Source organism: Antrostomus carolinensis, unplaced genomic scaffold (assembly GCF_000700745.2).
Source record: "Antrostomus carolinensis isolate BGI_N321 unplaced genomic scaffold, ASM70074v2 scaffold1433, whole genome shotgun sequence".
Lineage (NCBI taxonomy): Eukaryota > Metazoa > Chordata > Aves > Caprimulgiformes > Caprimulgidae > Antrostomus > Antrostomus carolinensis.
The window spans coordinates 58110-80951 of record NW_010304255.1 but is presented as its reverse complement, the minus strand read 5'-3'; the positions used below and the strand labels follow the sequence as shown (position 1 = coordinate 80951).

The following is a 22842-nucleotide window of genomic DNA, read 5'->3' as shown; positions in this document are numbered from 1 at the left end:
ATTATTAAACAATTTTTACTGTGTTGTCTTGTCTCCTGCTGGCTTTGAAAGACACAAGCGAATTGCAGGACAAGGCGTGGGTGATTACACAGTTTATACTGAAATCTGTTTTCATAAATAGTGGCTATTACTTAGTCTTGGGCAAAATGATCTTGTTCCTGTGCATCTCAACCATTGCTTGTTAGCTGTGACCCAGAGACTGTCAAAAGTCTATTCATTTGACTTATGTTTTGGTTTAACTGAGCTACAGTAATAATGTAACTTCACTCTTTAACTTTTTGTTGAACAATGAAAGTCCTTCAAAACATTCCTGACTCTGTGTGAGTCCTTTCCATTTCCCTGTGTTGTGAGAGGTGAAGATGGGAGAGGAACTTTACTCATTTCAATCTAGTGTTATTTCTGAGTATCTGAAAACACTGCAGCTCTGTAAACTTTGCTTTATGTGTTTCTTCAGGAACATCGCGTAGCCATCAAGAACTTGGAGCATGGCTATGAGCAACGTCAGTGACTCTGTGGTTCTGAGCAATGGCAGCATCTTGTCAAGTGCTACTGGCCCAGGTATCGTTGCAGCTAACGACGGAGATGTCGCGGTCCAACAACTCTCATCCAAGGAAACATCAAGAACAAAAGCAAGTCCAAACGGCTGCCTGCAACTTAATGGTACAATCAAACCATCCTTTCTGCCTTTAGACAACCAAAGAACTCAGCAGATGTTATCGCAATGCTGCCACCCTTGTCCATACCATCATTCTTTAAGTAGCCATAATAATAAGCAAGAATGTCATTCAGTGGTTGGCAGCTCAGCACCATCTCCTATGACTTCGTGCTGCATGCAGCCACATACTGAATATTCAGCATCTATTTGCCAAAAACACACCCCCATATATCAGCCTGCCTGCTGTCTTCAGCCCTCCCCATCCTTCTGCCTTCACCATCAGTGGCCTGACCATTTTCAGCATCAGCCTGTGCAGCAACATTTAGCCAGGATAAGGTAGGCACTTTGTATTATTTCTTAGTTCTGAGTATGGGTAACCTTTTCCGTAACTATTTCATTTTCTTACAGAAGTAGAAGACGAAAAAGGAAAATGAGCCAGGCTTCTTCCCCAGTATTTTTACAAGTTAATCTGTTAATCTTTGATGCATTACCAACTTTTTACCTTTCCCCCCCCCCCCCACCCACTCCCAGAAGAAATCAAGTCAGGAAACTGAGCTAGCTGTGCTACATGAATATTTGTGAAGTGAATTAGTTCTTTCTGGGGAAAAAAAGGCTGCTTTTTCTTCTTGGGGATTGTTTGGAGACTCATTAGCTCTTTCAGAAGACACAGTGTACACCTGTATTGTGTGAAACGCCAATACAGAGTTAGCTAAGAAAACACTGAAATAATTGGTATGTCTGCATAGTCTAATCAAAACCCATATTTCCTTAAAAAGATGCATTGAAAAACACTTTCAACAATTCTATTTCTAAGTGTACTGGGTGGTTTTTCTTTGTCAGGTCTGCTGGTTCAGTGATTTGTCCCCGTCTTTTCAGTGTACATGTCTTCTAAACTTCAAAGTTGTGCTCAGATTGAATGATTTTGGGATTGTTCCAGGTTTTAATCCTCTCTGTCCTTCACTTCATCTGAACTTGCCTCTCTATATTTGTTAGCTTTGGAGTTCCAGGGACAGTAGTCCCAGCTACAAGGAGTAACAATCACAAGGAAAATCTTCTACAGCCTGCTATTCCTGGGCAAAACCAGTCAGTCCAAGAGGCAATTTCTAAAAAGAAAACCAGAAAAACAAAAAAACAAGTTCCCCAATGCAGTAAGATACTTCTAAGCTTTTTATGCAAGGTTATTTTTTTTTCTGAGTTGCAATTGGGCCAAACTGGATGAATTTTCACTGGGGTAATAAAAGCTACCCTTCTACTTGTCATCCACCATCTGCATCCTTGCTCAAAAACTTGGAGCTACAAGTATTTCTCAGTCACTTATAATGATTTTGTCTTGATGAAATGTATGAACTAATTTTAAACTGCTGAGAATATGAGACTGGGACAAATATGTAATATGGAAAAAGTCAAACTGAATAAAGCTTTTTTCCTTAAGGTGAAAGCAGATGAAAATAAGGATAGTAATACAAAGTGCAAATCAGCTTTCCCCTGCCAGTTATTCATCTTACAAATGGAAAAAATCATAGTTATTGGAACTGCTTACAATCAGACATGTTTTTTCCACCTCATACTTGTTGAAATGTTAAGTAAAGAGGAAAACTTTTATATAATTTTATATGAGGGGCATGCAGGAGGTTGATCCATTACAGAATCAGTCAGTCGTACTTTTCAAACTGTCAAAATGGGTACACTAGTTTCACTGCTTTTCTCCCTGAGCAGCAGGACTGTTAAACTTCATCTGTATTCCATAGTCGGAAAGGGAGCAAACGTGATCCATAACCTGGGTTTCTGTTCTTACTCCAGAAAAAAAAGAACAGTGAAAAGTTCTTCCGGATATGGTAAAATAATGTTTTCCATAGCACTTCACAAATACAAGGACTTTGCTTGAACTGCTCTGATTAGGATCTTGAGATGCTTTTTTTTTCATCTTGCATTTCCTCACCATGGTGTGCATTTGTACATATATATATTTAAGTTATAAATAATTATTTGTGGGAAATGTTCATCTTACTGTTAGCAGTTAAATTAAGGATACAGTCTGACCTTTAAAGCATCTGTAGTTATTAACTCAACTAACTGCATTAGCATATTCTACATATCCCTTTCAGACAATTACTGTTTCATTTCTGGCCTTCCTTCTAGCTAAGGTAACTGAATTTTCTCAGTGAGAAGATGCTTGCTTTATGCCTCATAGGTCAGCAAATTAAATAAGTCCCATCTTCCAAAAACCACCTACCTTCTGGTTGCTGTCGCCTGTTCTTTTAGCTCTAAACATGATCAATAGGACTTGGGTCTCATGCCATGTTGGGGCAGCTGGATTTCTTGTGTAAGTTTTAACTCCTTACACCGTCTGTGGCTGCATTAATGGACAGTGCTTACATTTAACTGTTATCATTTGTGTTATTGGCATGGAACCAAAGACTGAATAGTCTACAAGGTGTGTCTAATGTTATAGTCCTCTGTTGCATTGTGAATCTAATTTATCATGATGTGAGGCCATTGCCAATGAAGACGTGCTAGTAGATGGTAAAAACAGGGAGCAGCTGGATGCAGCCTTGCAGGTGGATGGTTACATGCTCAGGAAGAAACGTTCTGGCTTGTTGGTAGTTACTTTGCAGTGTTGAAGAGAATAAATGGTAACTGTATGTTAATTTTTGGCATGCTCAGATAACTTTCTGTACACAAACGAGTAACACTTTTATGTGTGTGATATTTTTACATGATCTCTGTTCCACACTCTAACTTTATTCTATTTTGAGCCTATAATCTGCACAACAGCTTCTTCTCCAGATATTTTTCTTGCAAGGCTAATTGGAAATCATCCAGCTTTGTAATATGTGTATGTTTTAACAGGGTTATTTGAAATGCAAGTTCTCATACAATACATTAATTAAATTCAAGTATATAGTCAAACTAGCTTTCATTTTGGTTCTTTGTATTTTTAAGAATTGCATTCAGATATTGTTATAGTTTTAAGTTTAAGAAGGGAGGAAAATGTGATTAGATAGAGGGAGGTGAACACTCTTTGTAAAGTGTATCTCGCAGCTCTGGGCAGGTAACCAATTGCTTCAGCGTGACAGGTTTTGTCAGGTTTTGAAGCCCAAGGCTTAATATTCATCAGTGACCTAATATTAAAGGAATGTGGCTCTGGTATATCATTGCAGATTGGAGTGTATAAAGAAGACAGACTGAAATAATGTCTCACTTGTCCTATCCTCTTAAAGCATCTGGCTGGATCTGAAACTTCATAATGTATTCAACTTTGAAGTTTAAACTAAATTATATGGAAATGCCATCTATACACTATGACTTGGATGTATGGGCAACTGGTAATTTTTTTTTTTAGATTGGTGAAAAAGACTTGTAGCATAAAATAAAATATTTTTAGTGTTTGCCAGTTTAGAACGTGATTGTGACAAAAAAGTATTGTAAAAGTAGGTAAAATAGATCAACTGTTGGTAGTAATGATTCTGATGATTTTAGATATTTTTCTGAGGTTAGAAGATCTTGAGCAAAGTTTTTTTTGTGTGTTATTTTGTGCACGTATTTAAGATGTAATTCATTCAAACATATTCCCACATCATTTTATAGTGGACATAGTATCTTGACTGCACAAACACTCCCTGTGAAATCCCATCTGTCTCTCCGTATCAGAAAGCCATTGTCTGGGGACTTGATCTGCTTTCTGACAGTTTCTAAACTTACCTGTTTGGAGCATGGTATGATTAGTTCTTCTTTTCAGGTACTATTGGAAGATTTTTCCATGAGCACCTTTGGAGGGCTCATGTTGAAGTAACCCTTTCAGACTGAAGGCATTTATGTATCTTGAGAAACCTGTGGGGCTCAGAGCCACTGGGAAGGTGGGTATTTATTGCCTCCTTTGCTGCCATCTGCTTCTGTGATCATCAGCAACCTTCAGCGAGCAGAGAGGAGAAATGAGGAAGAGGAAACACGTAAGGCTGTTAGTCTGAAGGAAGGAAGTGGAAGAAGCGTGGAGACTAATGCTTCACAACTGGAAGCACCGAGTTAGGAGTCACTAGGGAAGAATAAAACTGTGCAGCTCAGCAGCATGTTTAGTGGGATGAAAGGATGATAAAATCAGTAATAAGGGGTTGCATATTCTAGCAGAACTTTTACATTTCTTTCACTACATGAAAGAAGTGTAAAACCAGAAAACTCTTAAAATCGTTCCTGATACCTTTCAAAATATGTATGCATGTACCTAGGAGCAGAAGAGGAAGAAGGTGCAGAGATCATTTAGTAAGTTGTCTCAGGGATGTGAAAAGCATTCGGTAACAGTGGGGTGCATGGCTGTTGTCTCTGGTACCACATGGAATTGCTTCTCTCAGACTTGTATGTGAACTTTTTAATGGGAAAACACCAGTTAGAAGCTACCTGTATCCTTGCTAGTCTTGATGCCAACACTTTTGGAATCTCTTTTTGGTGGTACAGCTTAGAAAACTTAGGTCTATGGACTTGGAGACAAAAGGTAGGGGAGAAGAGGTCAGGGAACTGCAAAAGAACCGATGGTACTGCTGATAAGGAAACTACTTCAAACTGCCAGTGCGTGTAGTGCTTGTGCTTCTGCAATATTGAACCAATAAATTCATGCAAGTACTCTTTGCTCAGAGTAGACCTGCTCTGTATCACCTACCATTATTTACATTTCAAGACCATACTGTTAATGCTTTTGGCTAAAGCAGATAAGTAAAGAGATCTGTTCTCAAAAGCAACTGAATTCTCTCTGGTAAAAAAGACAGAATAAAAGGACATGTGGGATGATCTCTCCGTGATCATGCAGTCATCCTAAGCTAGAAGATGAAAATAAAATCAGTTTAAAGCCTCACAGAATCATTAGTTTGGCTAAGATTTAAGACTTTGGGATATATGTAAATTGCTTCTCATCCCCCATCAGCCTAGTTTGGAGGTTTTAGCTCCCAAAGCTTAGTTTGTTTGAATTGCTGGATTCAAAGTTTTCACTTGCTAGACCATTTTGTATTCTAAACCAGGCAAAAACTGTAGTACTTCAGAGTCAGGAAACTGTTAAAGCGTTAATATCTTTAGACTTATTGTCCATCTTTCAGTGAGATTTAAGCCTTCTTTGGAACTGTTTTGCTATTGCAGATTTATGTGACGGCTCTGGGATCCTGAGTTCTGCTGTATCTCAGAGTTCTGTGCCACGGGGCTTAAACAGTATTGCAGACATACTTAGATACTTACACTTTAATTAATACTTTAAAAAGGAGATATATAAAAATGAAAAAGCTGTGAAGTGAGGATAGACCATTATAGCTGCCTCTTACCCATTTTATATTTTCCTTCTAGTTATTTGGCATAAAGATTAGAACGAGAAAGAAATAAAAAGCTCTTGTTTTTTCAAAAAGCAAGGGAATGTTTGCCAAATACCAGTCTTAATAACAAGACTTTGTTATGAAACAGCTCCCTGCTTGATTCCAGGAAAAGGATAATTGTTATCTAGTACATTCTGCATGTCTTGCAGAGTTGATTATACATATACATGTGTATACAATATTTTCAAATATTCTCATTTCAGCCACATTAACTGTTCACAAGAACTCCTACATGAAGTATTTTAAATAAAGTATTTTCCACCTATCGAAATATTTTCCATTTTGAAAATTGTTAGCTTCTGCTGTATTTGATGCATAAAAAGACACTTTTGTTTTTGCTTTTTACATCAAATGTGTACTGATGTCTTTTATACAAAATACATATGCATATACTGTGTAACAGATTAATAAGAGAATTACTTCCTTCCTTCAGGAAGAATAAAAAATAGATCTCTTGAAAAAAATCCTTTAGGTAAGATCTTGAAGGTTGTTTCTGAAACTTTTTATCAACCTTTAGCAACTAAAAGACAAAAGCTGTTACCATCGTTTCATTCAATGTTCAGGATATTGCAAATATCTTGATTTGTGCTGTAGATCAGGAGTTCCTGTGTGTTGGTAATTTGTATGGAAGTAATACAAATTCTGACTCAATTTTCATTTAAGCCACTTATTCTATGCTAAAATAGGAATTCTTCATCCAATGGTTTCCCAGAATGAAGGGACTGGAGGCACATGGGAACCATAAACGAGATGTTCCCTTTCATGTTGCAGCATTAACAGCCCAGTGGCATACTTGGGGATTTTAATGTAGTTGAGGAAAGGAAAGGGAACGTGTAGATGTGAGATTCTCTGTTATGCATGTGTTAAGAGCAGCTTTCCCTGCAATCAGCCAAATTGGTTGTTTTTCTTTCTCTGAAATAATTTTTCATGGCAGTCAATAATTTGAGCTGTACTAATTTTGCTCATTTTACTAATCTTTACTTTTAGTCTTACATTATCACTGAGTGTGATACCTTAAGAGGTTTATTCTGGTTTTATTAATTCATTTAGTCTTCCATTATAATTATTGTGCATTGTTGCCTATGCAGACAACATACTGCACTTTCTATTAGCCTTGCGCAGAGCTGAAAGCAAAGGGCTGACAGGCAGAGGCTGGAATACAAATAAAAAATGCCATTTATAATTCAGTGGCTGAACAAATTAAAAATAACACGCCTAGAAAAATATTAAGTGCACTTAAAAAACCCCCTCATTCATTAGGCAGGACAGGAGATTTTTTTCAGGCTTTTAATTGTATTAATTAAGCATTAGTATTTGTCTAGAGTTCAGATTACTTTGAAGCAATCATTTTTGTAATAGGAAAAAGAGACTTGGAAGGTTCTTGCTCTGGTCTGAGTGCAACTGAGTACCAGCCTGGACGTATTTTGACCTTTCATCTCTGTCACTTACAAACTCCAGGTTCTGTGTGTGCTTGAAGATGAATTTCCTGTGCCCTGTATCCCTCACCTTTCCTTGAACAACAGAAGAGCTAGTATTTAACTAGCAGTCTGCTGGGCCTTTGAACTATGGTCTTCAGAAGACTTAAAGCTGATAATGTGAGGGAAATGGTAAAAAACATGGGTGCTTTCTTTTGTACTAAATTGACTGGAAAACCAGCATCAGCTGTGTTCATTCTTGAAGAGGACTAATCGGTGTGGTTTTGGAAATGTCTTTTAAAGGGAAGCAGTTACATACATGTATTTAGGAAAAAAACATGTCAGAACAGTCAAAATGACAGCAGTTTTTTGCAATGCTTTGACCATGTGTAGTTGTTCTCATGCACTTTTAATTTAATAGTAGGTTATGATAAGGTTCAAATGTGAAACTAGACAACACAGACAACAAAGAGCAAATGTCTAAACTAAATGTGACCAGTGACCTGATTTTCAGCGCTCTTAAAGAGATGAGATTTGAAAGATTTGGGTATTTCTACTTAAAAGTTTTCAGCTTCCCTTATGATGGGGAAAGTGCAGAATGAGGAACATTGACTTTGGAAAGCTCTTTGTAATTGTCTCTGTCACTAGCTCCTTCCAAAATCACTTGTTCTTCCTCTCTGATGATATTTCAATGTCTTCTTCATCTCCTAGTAAGTAATAATTGATGTGCATGCTTTTAAGTAGTCAGTGGTGCTTGAACAGTAAAACAAAACAAAAAAACCCACACACAATGCAAGAAGGAAATACACAGGGTGGCTCATCAATTTGGCATTCATGTTGCTACATTAAGATTGCTGTGAGATTTTTGCCCAGGATATGTGCTGAATAAAGAAATCTCTTAAAGCCTTGACTATCAATGCAAAAAAGAAATGAGATGATACCTATAACAGATCAGTACAGGTAAGGGAAATTAGAGGTAGAAATCCTAAGTTATCAGTACTGATCATATTTCAGAAAGCCTAGCCTCTCTACTTGGAAATTAATTTGATGGTGTGTTGGGGTTTTGGGGGGGGGGTTTGTTTGTTTGTTTAATTAAGTCATAAATAGATGAATGTACTGGACTAGAAAAGCTTACATGCATCACTTCTCCCACTTTCCCAGTATTTCCTGTGATGTTAATGGGATACCTTTCTGTAAAATTCTTGTATTACGTTTCCAGTTTGTAGGATGTTTAGTTCATTCAGTCAAGTGGATAAACTTTTGCTAACTTTTTGCTGAACATTTATGATTATATTAAATCTGTTTTATAGTCTGTTTAATCTTGCAGTGCTTTTTGGGAGCCTGGGCGACAGTACTGAAAACCTTTAAATGTTCAGTAAATATTCCCTTTTTTTGCTTCCTTCTTACTGAGCAAACAAAGCAAATTTAATCCTGGGAGGTACAGAGATGATGTTGTATTATATATGTACAATTTTTCGTCTATGTTAGCATAAGCTAACGAGCCTTCTTCGTGTAATTACTTAGTAAATCCTTTTAAATCTTGTGTGTTGAATATACATTTGGTTTAGATAATTTAAAAATTGTAACATTCAAAGTGACTAAATTCACAGACATTGGAACAGCAGCTCAACACTGAAATGTTTGAAGTTAAACACTTTGCTTAATTTAGAAAAAAAAATGCTCAAGTAACAGTATTTTCATTTGCTGCAAGAGATTAAATATGGAGAAAGATAAAAACTAGCATTTGTCCATATAGTCAGTCTAATAATTTGAAGAAATTATAAGGGCTTGTAGTCTGTCTTCAGTAAAGCTCTCTGGTCAAAGGAGGTTTTCTGAGAGCAGAAATGAACCCCCTGATGACTTACATTCACAAATTCTTACATCTGCACAGGAAGGAAGACTGAAGCATGTAGAAGTTGAAGCGTGATATATGATAGTCTGAAGTCTCCCTACTTCAGAGTCAAACCTACATACGCTTAAAGTCAATCATTAATGCCTATAAGAACATGGATTTCAGCCTTCATGGAGTAATGCCTTGATAAAAAGAGGTGCTCTTGTACATCTCTTGTCATTCTCTTTGGTATCATGGGATGGAGTTTTTCTTGTGTGTATGTTGTGATTTCTTGGGTCATGTTAATTTCCTGTATGTCAAAGAAATACAAGATGTGACCATGACCTTGCATTGCTCTCTTCAACTGGGAAGTGTAATAAAAACAGCTTTGAAATAAAATATTTCTAAGGAAGGAACTTTTTGCCAGTAAAAATGCTGAAAGTTACTCTAGTCATCATTTAAATCCCAGAACATATCTATTAATTTCATTGTAATTACCGAGAAAAGAAAAAAAGACTAATGGTTTTAGACTTGTGAAGGATCTTGAAATAATATTAGTCTGCTCCAAATTAGCTGTTGGCCTGTTTTCAAATAATGATTCATGGTGGTATTTTACTAAGCCTTTTTTATTGTCTTGAATAGTTCAGAACTTTTGTTTAACTTGCCAAGCAGTTCTATATGTGGTCTTGCCCTTAGTGCTTCAGAAGTGAAAGGAATATATATAGAAAGCTTCAATTAAAGCTTTTGAAGAAGAATAGACTTTAAATTATGTATAAACTTTGCCATTCAAAGCTGGGACAATCCAGTTTAAATATGTTTGGCGGTTTTCTTACTGACAGTTTGAGAACTGTGTTTAAAAGTGGCTACACTTATTGGGGAAAAGGTTTGGGAAAGAACAATACAAGAAATATATTGGGTCTATGTTATTTGTTTCCTTCATACACTGTCACATTTTCCAACAGAGATTATTTACTTCCTGTTCAAGGCAAGTGAACCAGGTAGATGCTATTAAGGAAAAGAGCCAGCTTTCCTAGCAGTTGATAATATTTAGTCAGTTGTTGAAGATGGAAGAGGGAAGGCATTAGAAGTCATTATTGCAAAAATGAGGTTCTAAGGAACCTTAAACTGAAAACTTTATAAGTAAATCCTGGGCCCCTATGTGTATACCATCCGTATGGAGCTGCGAGGAAAAGGAAGAAGGGGTGGAAAAACCAAATCCCAAGCCTTGGCAATGTTTAGAGGAGCATTTCAATTTTAAGTTGTCTGTATGCTATAAATTTATAGAAGTCTTAATTTTAGCATATAATGAATCATATTGGCATCCTAAACTTATCGAAATAACTTCTAAATGAAAATACATATGTATAGGGTGTCAATATGATTGCATTGACCTTTTCCTATCTCTCTTGACTTGATGGAAACATTTTTCTGTTGTATGTTGCTATGAGCCCCAAGTTTGTGATTGGGAGATGTCAAAACTAGCTGTTACTTTTTTGAAGTAGGTTAGGAAAGTCTAATATTGATTTCATAGCAGAAAGAAAGTGAGCAAAATGTTGGTTTAGTTAAGTATATGGGGTTTGCCACTGATGTTCAGGAATCTGTTTTTACTCAGTGTGTACCCTGTAGGTCAGTGAAGCATACACTTTTATGCTGAATTTAAATCAGACAGAGCAAGAATCGCTCGGACAGTCCATGATTTTATTATTGTTAACACCTTCCTTGCAATTGCTTTCCTTGCAGAAAGGCAATGTTATTTGCTCATACTTGCTGTGAACATAGAGCAGATCCTCAGTTGGAACTGAAGAGGTAGGTAAGAATATAAGAAGAGCAGACAAGAACCATTGTAAAGCTTGGTATCTCAGCTATAAGAATGTGAATTGACATCTATGTTACAGTTGCCAAATAGCATATGATTTTTAGTGTCTCTACTACAAAGACTTTTATTTTGCTTAATTTTATGCATTCTGTCTTAGCAGAAATAATTCATTAATATAAGGTTAAGCAAAGCTGCAACATTGAGATTTCACACTTTTTAATAGGATGAAATAGCAGTTAGTTTCAGCTTGTCTTACCCTGATAACATAAAGATAGAAAAATAAAATCCTTTTGGATTGTTCCTTAACATTTTATGTGGGAGAGAACAAGAAAATTATTTGTGTTTTTCTTGCTTTCAATAAAACCTTAAAAAAAGCAACTTATCAGAAAACTGAGTTCTCTCACATCTTTACAGCATCCTTCTGCTGTGGGTTGTCCTATTCTTCCTTTATAGATGTAAATAAGTAAAGCTAAGTGCAGACACATACAATAAACACTGCATATTTAAAAAACATCTAGAGAGAGTTCATTATTTGAATCAAGAAAAACTCTACACATCATAGCAAAAAAAAAAAATTTAGAGGCTTGTAAAAAGTTTTTTTGCAACTTAACCTGTTGGATGTGTAGTCTCAGTGATTGTAGTAATTGTTAAAATGATAAAGCACATAGGTGTTATACCTGATATAGCATCAAAAGCTAGCTTGATATTTGAGAGCAATTCAGAATGTTCTCATGGGTCAGTGACATTCTGAAAACACAAGGATTTTCTTCCTTTGCCCAGACTTAGTTTGTATTGTATGTTCTAATGGAAGGTGTACAATATAATGCATATCTCATTCTATCCTGCGGGGATTTAGCTTGTCCTTGAATGTAATAATGATTAAAAGCTATGTTTTATCGCTCCTTGTAACGAGATCTACCAACAAAGGGAATAGCTTCCCTCTGGCAAAGTAAAGCATTGAGGTTAAATACCTCATAATCCTTGGACAGGGGAGTTTTTATATTTTTTTTTTATTTTTTTTTTTTTTGTAAGTACAGCTATTTATTGTAACAACATTTTTTACTCAAGTGAATGTGAAAGGCAAGAGTGCTAAACTAGCTTTTCTGCTATTGGCTGCTTAATGATTAATTTTTTTTGTTATTGCTGTGTTTAGACACCTGTGATATACAAAGTGCTTCAGAAGGAATTTTGTGTCCTACAGAGTACACTGTATCAGAAATATGCTATATGTTTTTCGGATGTAATGTTATTTGTATCAAGATAAAAAAACCATCCCTTTTATAAACACGTGCATGAGGAGAGTAGAATTAAGCTTATGTGAAACAGTCAGTGTTTGTCCATTCCGTCAGAAACTGAAGGTGTTGTGGATCTACTGCAATGTCTACAATTTTCATTTATTCTGGATCCCATTCTGCTGGCGTGGTTGTTATGGTTGCTGCTGTTATCTGCAGTAATGTAAGTGATCATTTACAGCCCTGTAACAACTACTTTATGATAAATAGCTATAAGCTATACATTTATTTGCAGAATGTTGTGTAACTCAGTGCCAAAATGAAGGAGACCAACCACCTGACCAGTTAGTTTTCTCTGAACCATTCTTTCGAAAATTGGGCTTTTCCTAATCTGTCAAGTTTTTCTCAATGATCATTTCCATGCTGCACTCGTGCCTGGGTTTGAGCCCTGAAATTATGGTTGGCTGTTGCCGTTCATATTCAGACATCACCGAGCATGGATCTCAGCTGGATTTGCTGAGGGTTGGTGTTTATCAGCAGTCAGTACTTTTTCATCTGAGACCAGTTTCTGCAATGAAATAGGAAAAGTGGTTGCAAAGACTGGTGCATATATTTTTGCAATACTTCTAGTCCATTCAGCTGGTGGTTCATAATGAACTGCTTGATGGTAGGCAATGGTCTGAAGAAGAGCAGTGCTTCCTCAATTATTGCTGGTTCCAGCTGGGAGATGGTACCTTTCAGCCAAGGCTGGAAGCTGGCACAGCTACAGCAAAGCACCAAAATCAGCTGGATATTGCTGCTGGGAGTGCAGCTTTCTGCTTCCCTTAGCTGCTGTCTCCCAGGAACAAAACCAAGGAGAACCACCTGTATTGACAGTTTGAGATTTATCTGTGACGCTGTTAGTTGTTGCCTTACACCTGAGAATAGGGTGCAGCAATCCCAGGCAGTGCCTCTGTGTTGCCCTGTGTCAGGAGTGGTAGTCCCACGGGCAAAGGGGAAAAGTCCTTCTACATCTGAGCTCCGGTCTCTACATCTGCAGAAGCAGAAATTAATTGCATCCAAGTGTCATGAAATAACTCAGAAGTCAAATGTTCAGCCAGGGAAATATGCAGAGTCATACTAGGAATTCAAAATGTTTTAGGAAGGCATTGTTTGGATAAGTTATTACTAAAGTACGTTTTGGGCTGTACTGACACTTTTTAACTTTTTTTTTTAAGCTACTATTAATGTAGGCAGCAATGTTGATGTTCAAAATCATATTAGTATCTTTTTCAACCTTTATTATTGATAGCCACTAACACTTTTTAAAAATGCTTGTTGCCCCACAACAGGTAGAAAACTCTCTTCAAAATATGCTTCCAAACATAGCCTATTTTCCTAATTTTCTATTTCATGGCTACCTTCTGCAGGGTTTCTTGCACCCATTCAGGAAGCAGCTAGCATTGATTCCTTGTGGTGTGAAGCAAAGGTGGTTACTTAAATTGATACCTTTCTAATGACTGAGGTTTGCGAAGAAAGGCTGCAAAAGAATATCTTGGAATAACTAGGTAGTTTTATTATTAAGTGTCGAATAATGGGGTTTGGACTAGATGATCTCCTGACGTTCCTTCCAACCCCTGTGATTCCATTAAATTCATTTGGAATGGTCCCATGCCGAGGAACATACTCCTGAAACATTGTTTTGTGCCATTTAATCTCCAGGTAACACGAAGGTTACAGAAATAGATTTAATAATATTTATGATTGTCAAAAGCTTGCTCTTCATTGTGGTTCTTGAAATTAGGACCAAACTCCCCTCTCTGTTATACTCATGTCAGTCTATTAAATTCCATGAGAAAACTCATTTAGTGCTTTAACTGAAAGGAAACTTTGGCTTCATTGAGAACCTGAAGGCACGCTATGGTCGAGTGGCACAGTGTGTTCCCCTTCAGGAAGCTGGAGCATGAGTTGTCTTCTTTCTCAGACTGAAAAATATGTGAAACAATAGTATATTTTATAGGTGTGAACTGCCCCTATTCAAACTGGTATGACACAAATGTTTTCTATTACCTCACTGGTCAAAATACCGGTAAAAATGCTGAGGTTAAGTGCTTACTTAGACTGGAGAGGTGAATACTAGAGCTGTAGTATTCCAGTCCAAACTGCTGCCCTGATCTGTCCTCCTGATACTCTTGTTATTTTCTACAGTGTACTTCTGGATGTTATAGCAATGCTTTTTAAAAACATCATTCCTCCTTTTCACCATGTTGCACAGAAGGATGCTGGTCCAGCAAATACATTTAATGTTGAGAAATGTCTGGAGTTTTTAACCAATCCTAGTTATCCTTTCTATATGTGGTTCCTAATTGTGTGGCACTCACTCTAAACTTGCCATTAGGAAAGGGCAGGATGAAGCAAAGCATCTGTTGAATAAGAGCTGAGACTTTCAGTAAATGATGGTGGAACAGAGCCTGTCCTTTTCTTCCCCCTTCCCTTCTCCCTCCTTGATGCATTGTATGTATTAGATTTTAATCAGTAACTGTAATTTATGTAATAACTTGGTTCTGCTCATTCCGTCACAAATAATTATGATTGTCACTTTCCACTATCAGACCTAGGAGAACTAAGTACAGAGGTAATTTAATACACTGATCAACTTGGTTTTTGTTCCAGCACAATTGTGGAATTCACCATTTCTTTCTCATGAAAACTGATGAAGATTTTTTTTTTCTCTGTCTAGACTTTTTTTTGTTGGAGGTTAGTGGTGTTATTTAAACTGGCTAAGTGGAAGTATAATACTTCAAAAATTAGACACAGCAGTGTTAATTAAGTGGGAAAGATCTGGTTTTGCCATGCATTTCTCTATTTTAGAGCATAACTAAAGAATTTTTTGGGCATAGTTTTCAGGGATAACTTTTCCTATTGACCAATATAATAGAGTCATCACAACAGCTGCAAGGGATTGGTTACACTGCTGGAATTTACCCGAGTGTACGCAGGTTTTTTTTAATGCATTCTTTTCAAAACAAAACAGTTTGATAGCAGGTGTGACCTTTAACCCTCCCTAACTTTGAAGAACTTAATCATCATCATTTGTTCAGCACTGAATATATTTTGCAGGTGGAGGAAGCAGAGGGAAATGTAATTTGGTTTTGATGGGAAAGAGGGAAGATGGAGAAGGGTTGTGTTGGTATTTTTACCTCTTTTGTATAAACCAAATTAGCCTTAGTTAATTTTTAAAAGTTCTATCTAAACAAATGTTGCATTATTTTAAGAAAATCTGTTTTGACATATGGTTACAGAGACATAAATGAAGGTCAGAATAAAGATTGAAAAGAGAGATTTACAACATGCACATCTACTAAGATTTTGCATCAGAAGGGGCTGGGAGAGCTGTGGAAAGGGTGAATATACAAAAAGATACATTGAGAAGGTGCCTGCATTGTTCCCACAGCAATATCAATTGCACATTGGTCATTCCCAACAGAAGTTTGTCTTGCCAGCTTTTTGAGGACCTCAGATAATTCTGTGGCATTTCTGTACCTCACTGTCCCAGCAAACCCTTGTATTTGGGGGATTGCATAGTGATGTGGACATGACTGTCTGGATGAAGCAGCTAACCCTTTATAGAGTCATGGAGATCACAGCAATGATCATCCGAGGATACAGAAGGCAATTTTATTTGCCAGTGCAAATTTGAATTGTCATATAAATCTTTATAACATCAGTATAGACCTGAATTGCAACAGCTTGTGGTAGTTATTGTCCTTGGATGGCTATTGGTTGTGACAAATAGTTGTATGGTATTGTTGCTCATGGTGAGGTGCATTAAGACACATTTGAAAATGAGACTCACTTTCACAAGTGACTAAACATATGTGGAAATGCAAATCTTTACAAATAAAAGCTAGAAATACATGTTTGAATCACCATATTAACATGAAATATGTATGGATCTATTTCTCTCTACTCTGTAAACCCAAGAGCGAATGCTGCAATTACAAAAATGTGTGACCTGACTCTGTAGCTTTGTCCCCTTTTCCATACCAGCCTGGAAACACGCATTCAGTTTGCACTCTGTGTTGGTGCTGAATTAGTCCGTGAAAGAGCTTGTCTGTTTTGAGCACTTCTCTTCATACAGAGTCCTGTTTCCACGAACTTCAGAGTCAAGTTTACTTCAGTACCTACTTTCTTACCATCTGGTGTAGCCTCAGTTGAGAAAAGTTAGTTTGTGGCTGAGGCTGTAGATAAGATGGCAAGAAGTCCCTTGAGCCTGCCAGCTTTTCAGCCTCAGGCAACTTACTGTTGCAAAGTCATTTCAGAACTCGGTTTATTTGGGTTTCTGTACATTTTGGCTGCTGACGAGTCTGTTGTTCTTGTGGTGGTACCAGGTATTTTTGCCATTAGTTGTGAAATTCAGAATGGTCAGTACCTCTGAAAGTCAGATTCGTGCATATTTGACTACAAACTGAAGGCCAGTGGCATTTCATAAATTTAATCTTAATTCTTGTGGCTGGATTTAATAGAAAATCCTTATCTGTACATTTCCTTAATCCTTGACTTACTGTAGCTGCAGATTAGTTATTCTACGTTTCTCCTCCTTTTCTCCAGCTTCCCAGTGGATGCAAGGAGCCATTTTTACTACTATGTACTACCTCCAGGCACGTCCCAGTTAGCAACTCTACTACTTTGTTGGATTGGAGCATTTCCAGACAGCTGTGAATTACAGCTGATAGAAAATTGCTTTTATACAGTTCTTATTTCTTGTAACAGTTAAATTAAAATGGATTTATTTTTCTTGAGGAAACAAATTTATTAGCTTTACATTTCTCAATGGAATGTTCTCTCATGGTTATATGTATGTGCTGTAATGCTTGAAACACATTGTGAATGAAGATGATGAGTCAAAGATCGTTTAGCATCAATGTTTAGCTTTGCTAGTTTAATTTGTTCTTCCATCCTCCCTGCTGAGGACGGGGATGATAGGAATGGTCGCATTTCTATTACTCTGTGCTGTCTGTTACATTTTCATCACCCTTTTGCTATCACGTTAGTTAGCATTGCTTTGAATGTATGTCTGAAGTGGCCTGTTACTGTGTTCAGACCTGGTTTGCATTGGATTATCCTTTTTGTTTGGTGTAACAGAGCGTGGTGTTTCTAAGGCTCGGTTTTATATGGATTATTTCCCCTTTACTTTCACAGTTGCTCAGAGTTGGAAAAAGATACAATCTAAGCACTCCTTGCACCTAGTATGGGGATGGTTGCAGCTACCTTAAGATGGTGATACCAGAGCATTTTGGTTCCCTTGGACTAGAATTTCAACCCAATGTGTTGAATTTATCCTTTGAAGGACAGCAAATCTCATTCCTGAGCACTGAATTAAGCTTTAAACTTTTGTGAAAATCTCCAAGAAGTCCAGAATTTGAGCTGTTTATCTGGTGGTGTGAAAGCATACAACTCTTTACTCTTTTGGAGACCTCAATGAAGAAATACTAAGTGATCTATTTTATGCAAGCACCTGTTTCTTAATTTGTTGTTTTCTGTACCTTTTTAAAGAAATAATATGTCCTTGGTGGTATAAGTAAAAAAGTCCCTAACTTAACTGAAGCCATAGTGTGGTTGCATCTTTGGAGTGATTGTGTATCACATGCATAGACAGGAAATTCTTGAAAGGACTTACAGTTTCTTAATGAAAAATTTTTTAAAGTTAAATTTATGTGAAACTTACTGATCCAATAGCTAACAAAATGAAGTGCTCCCTGAACAGCAGCAGATATGAATAATTTGCATTTGGGTTTGTAATACCTTCATCAAAGTAATGTTGTTTGTGGTAGGTTTTTAACAAATGACTAAAACTTGCATAGAAAAGTTATTTTATGTAATTACCTTTTGTCATTCTATTTCCTGCGTTGTGACAAGACAGAATTTATGTCCAAAACCATTTTTTGTAGTGCAATTAATGAAGGATAATTAAGAAGGTTCCTGAATTGCAATGTCAGAACACAGTGTTTGGTTATCCATTCTCATCGTATGCAAACTTTGTCATGGTTTTCAGTGGTACTGAATTTTTATTGTGTTAGCTTATTTGGTCTCTTGTTGAAATCTGGAAAAGCCTCTTAAATAGTAATCCCAAAAATCAGCTGCATAAAATTACACTTTTGAAAACCCAGCTGTCTGTAGCTCCAGTTATTCTCTGAATTACTTGTTTGCAAAGAATCAATTGAATATGATTGTTGGCCTTTTAAAATAGTTCATATTCTAAAGTGTCTTATTTTTATAATTTAGCTGCTTATCCATGTATGGGAAATATTAAACAAATTGCCATATGCACGTATATTTCATATATTTTCAATTACTCTCTTTTTTCCCTCCTTCCAGGCCAGCCAGACCATTCAAGTTACCAAAAAGGTAAGCTCTAATACTGTCACATGGGAGGTTTGCAGAATCATAAAGGCAGTATATAAGCTGATAGCAAAACTGTTATTCCCTGCACATCTGAGAGTAAGGAATGTTCAAGGAAAATAATAGGCAATCAAATTAAAACAGATGTTAAAAAAAAAAGAGGTACTACTTTATGGAGTGGGTAGTGAATTTCTGAAACTGCCACAAGAGATTGTGGAGGCAGATAGCATCATCAAGTTCAAACAACATTGTGAAGAACTGATCTACATTGGTCCCTAAGTAAACACTGAAATCCAGGGACAAGCTCTTTAACATCCCTAATCACACATCTGTGAATCCTGAGGGAGCAGGAAGGGGTTAGACAACAGATGGTGGACAAAATCTTGTGCTTCCCCTAAGTCATCTTTACACAGATAGCTTCCTTTTGGAGACAGTATACCGGGCCAGAATTTTAAATTCTATGCAGATTTCAGTGTTCCTCTTTGAAAAGTATTTTGTGGTATTTTGGTATTTTTTACTACACTCCATGCCATTCTTTTTGTGACTATATACACCTTCTGCACAAAGCATAAAACCCCTGTGACTCAGTCCCTTTTCTGGTCAGGGGTTATTCTGAGAAATGGCTTGATTGTATCATCAATAATGATAGAACAACCTGACAGAAAAGTTCAGAAATTTCATCATAATGATCTTTTCTTCTTCCTAAAACCAGAAACCCCGCACAGTTAAGAACACCAGGTTTGGACTGTGTGTGCTCTGAAGAATAGGAGAGTCAGAGAAAGCAACAGAGTGACTTACTTAAAACTGTTATGATTTGCCTTCAACAAAGAACAAGGCTGTTTGCTAAATATCTATTTTGAGTTACATAAATCTATTTGTTAATATGAATTCAGCCATACAAATATCTATTGCTCTTAGCAACCTCTTTATGATATGGAAACTATATGGTATATTTCTGTCACTTTATATGAGACTGGATAGTGGTTTAACCTGAATATGTCTGCACATAGGTGCTGAACTGAAAAGTTTAAAATGATCTGTGTGTTATGCTATAGCTTAAAACAAGAAGAAAAAATGGAACACTTTTTTCTTTTTTTTTTTTTTCTCCTTTCTCTTTTTTAAGAAAGCATCTGAGGTCTTAGATCAAATTGCTTGAAACCAGTCTTTAGTGGTGCTAAATGGGTGAGATAACTATAGATAGAATTAATTACTGTATCTTCTAAGTATTTTTAATTGTGTTAAAACATGAAGGGAAAAAGAAAACCCACCAAAAAACTCAGACCTTTTTCAAGTGTGTGAAAAACAGCAGAAGGAAAGAAATTAATTAAAACTATATGCTTATTCATGGTACAAGGCAGTTTACAGCAGTGTTGCCATTCTAACAACTAGATAGAAAGCAGGGGGTAAAATGGCATAAAAAAGATATTTCGGACAGTTTGGTAGTTATTGAGAATTCATCATTTAGTGCTTGAATAGTTTTGAGGGGAAAAAAAAGAAATTATAATGCATCAGTGTATGTAGCCATATGCCCAACTGATTGACCAACTGTAGTTTTAATTAGGCATCCAAAAGCAGGATTTAGAAAAGTGTTAAAGTGTATGCTTATCACTGAGGATGTGCTTTCTGAATGCAAGGGATTCATGCTTGGCCCCACCTGGAGTACTGCGTCCAGTTCTGGAGCCCCCAACATAAGAAAGACATGGACCAGTTAGAACAAGTCCAGAGAAGGGCCACCAGGATGATCCGAGGGCTGGAGCAGCTCTCCTATGAAGACAGGCTGAAAGAGTTGGGGCTGTTCAGCCTGAAAAAGAGAAGGCTCTGGGTACATCTTATAGCAGCCTTCCAGTACCTGAAGGGGCTACAAGAAAGCTGGGGAGGGACTTTTCATAAGGGCAACTAATGACAAGACAAGGGGAAATGGGTTTAAACTGAAAGAGGGGAGGTTTAGATGAGATATTAGGAAGAAGTTCTTCACTGTGAGGGTGGTCAGACACTGGAACAGGTTGCCCAAGGAAGTTGTGGCTGCCCCCTCCCTGGAAGTGTTTAAGGCCAGGCTGGATGAGGCTTTGAGCAACCTGGTCTAGTGGAAGGTGTCCCTGCTGATGGCAGGGGGGTTGGAACTAGATGATCTTTGAGGTCCCTGCCAATCCAAACCATTCTATGATTCTGTGATTCCTTGACTGAGGAATTGATTTAAAGTGTTTTCCTCTTGGACTCGGACATTATCAGCAAGTGGTCATTTATGCAGAATGTGAGTCACAGCAGTGGCATACTTTTCACAAAGAAAATAACAAGTAACTGAACTCATTTTATGGCTTTTCAATGGATGAAAAATAAAATTACTGCCATCTGTTCAGCCATTTATGATGGGGTGGGATTGAGGCTGGCTGTAGGCAACTTGGTTGGAGCCAGAGTCCTCAGCAGCACCAAATGATGCTCAGACAAATAAAGTTAAAATATAGCATGGTTAATCCTTTTTTATGTTCTAATTTCAGTGTGTGATCCAAGAAACAGGACAGATTTGCAGGTGTAAACAAGCACTTACTGTCCTCTGTATGTGGCTTTTTAACATGTTAAACACTTCACCTAGGACATAGTTTCTTCTGCAGCTAGTAGCTGAAGAATTTAACCAATTTAAGAGCTGCTCAACTGAGAATGGAAGTGTAGAGACAACATGTCAAAGGGGTAAATCTGGCACTAGTGATGAATAGGAAAGTAACTCTTTTGGGTATAGTTTTAATGACTTCAGAGCAAATGTCTGTAATAGCTAGCCAATCTAGCACTTGGTATTTATAAAAACATTTAGTCCTATAAATAGGAAAATTCTATTAGGTCATTTACTTCCCTTCATTTCTTTATACAATCGCTCATTTGGCAAGCTGCCTCTTTGTGATTCACTTTAATAAAAACTTACAGTTAAGATTGCTGTTCAGGCTTTTGCTAATTAACCTCTTGTGTGAGAATGTAAGAATTATTCCAAATGTACCTAATGGGAAATTGAGATACACCCAGTTCTTTGGACTTCCTTGCTCCTTAAAGCTGTAATGAGACCCCTAGACCATAGCTATTTCCACATGCTGTGGAAAATCAGCAATAAGCTTGCTCAGTGCTGTCAATTTTACAGTTAGAAAAGTGGGAAGCTGTTTCTGGAGTGAGGAGTTGGGCATTACCTCCCTTAGCAATGGGATGGAAAATTTCTGTAGAGCTGATAATTGAAGTGGGATTAGATAGAGTTGCTCTAAAACTAAAAAAGCACCATAGTTTTTTAAAAAAGACAGTAGAAATAAGTAAGGAAAGTGCTCTGCTATAAAATTCCATGTTACATTGCATGTAAGTTGAAGAAGAAATAAGAGTATAGATCTTTCTGATCAATATTTAGTGTGTACAGAGACTATCAGTATGAATGAAAAAGTATTTATATATTTTAAAAAAAGTGTTTAGTCTTAAACAATTATTTTCACTTCATGTATGCTTTTTTCCATTTTTTAATGTAAAATTATTCTATGTAAATTATTACTGTGGCAGTTTTAAATACTGAACATGTACAAACTACAGAAATATCTATTTCTGTAGCCTATAGTTAATCACCTCTGTAGCAACAAAAATAAAATCAAAGATAAAGCCTGCATTTTTGTCAGAATCCAGGGGGGAAAAATAGTAGTCTGATATGAAAAGCTTCTCTATGTAAGAGTAGAAAGTTTCAGCAGGGGGATTTGATAGAAAGTGTGCGTGGGGTTTTTTTTCTTATTTAAAAAAAAAAAAAAAAAAAAAAGAGTGTGGGAATAAAATGTTTTGAAACTGTTTCCATCCATGTGTTATAACTAGCTTAATTTCCTGAAAGTAAAGCAAAGAAAAATGGTCAGTGCTTCAACATGGTTCTTTATAGAAGTATGGATTAATTTTCTGTATAACTTTTGTTTCTGTAACATCATTTTCTCTACTTCTCTCCCTGTAGCTATGCTGCACTGATAGCCGACTGGCCCGTCGTGGTCCTGGGCATGTGTACTGTGTTAATAGTGGTGTGTGCGCTGGTTGGAATATTAGTTCCAGATCTGCCAGATTTCTCTGATCCATTGCTGGTAGGTGAATGTTAATCAATTGTACTGTCAAATAAGTATTTTTGGTTGGCTGGTTTTTCAGTGATACCAGTAGGCAGCAGATGCA

General features: G+C 36.9%; 1 protein-coding gene across 2 annotated transcripts in view; it reads left to right on the top strand.

Annotated features, from left to right (window-relative positions):
* Positions 1-461: 461 nt before the first annotated feature.
* DISP1 (dispatched RND transporter family member 1) overlaps positions 462-22842 on the top strand; it is a 34711-nt gene continuing 12330 nt past the window's right edge. Inside the window, exons 1-4 of one of the 2 annotated variants that reach the window (XM_029084104.1) lie at positions 486-991; positions 10975-11055; positions 18655-18684; positions 22634-22757. In XM_029084104.1, the coding sequence (XP_028939937.1) occupies positions 486-991; positions 10975-11055; positions 18655-18684; positions 22634-22757 (741 nt within the window). Of the gene's footprint in view, positions 992-10974; positions 11056-18654; positions 18685-22633; positions 22758-22842 lie in introns of both variants that reach the window. The other variant, XM_010164363.2, reaches the window with a different exon arrangement.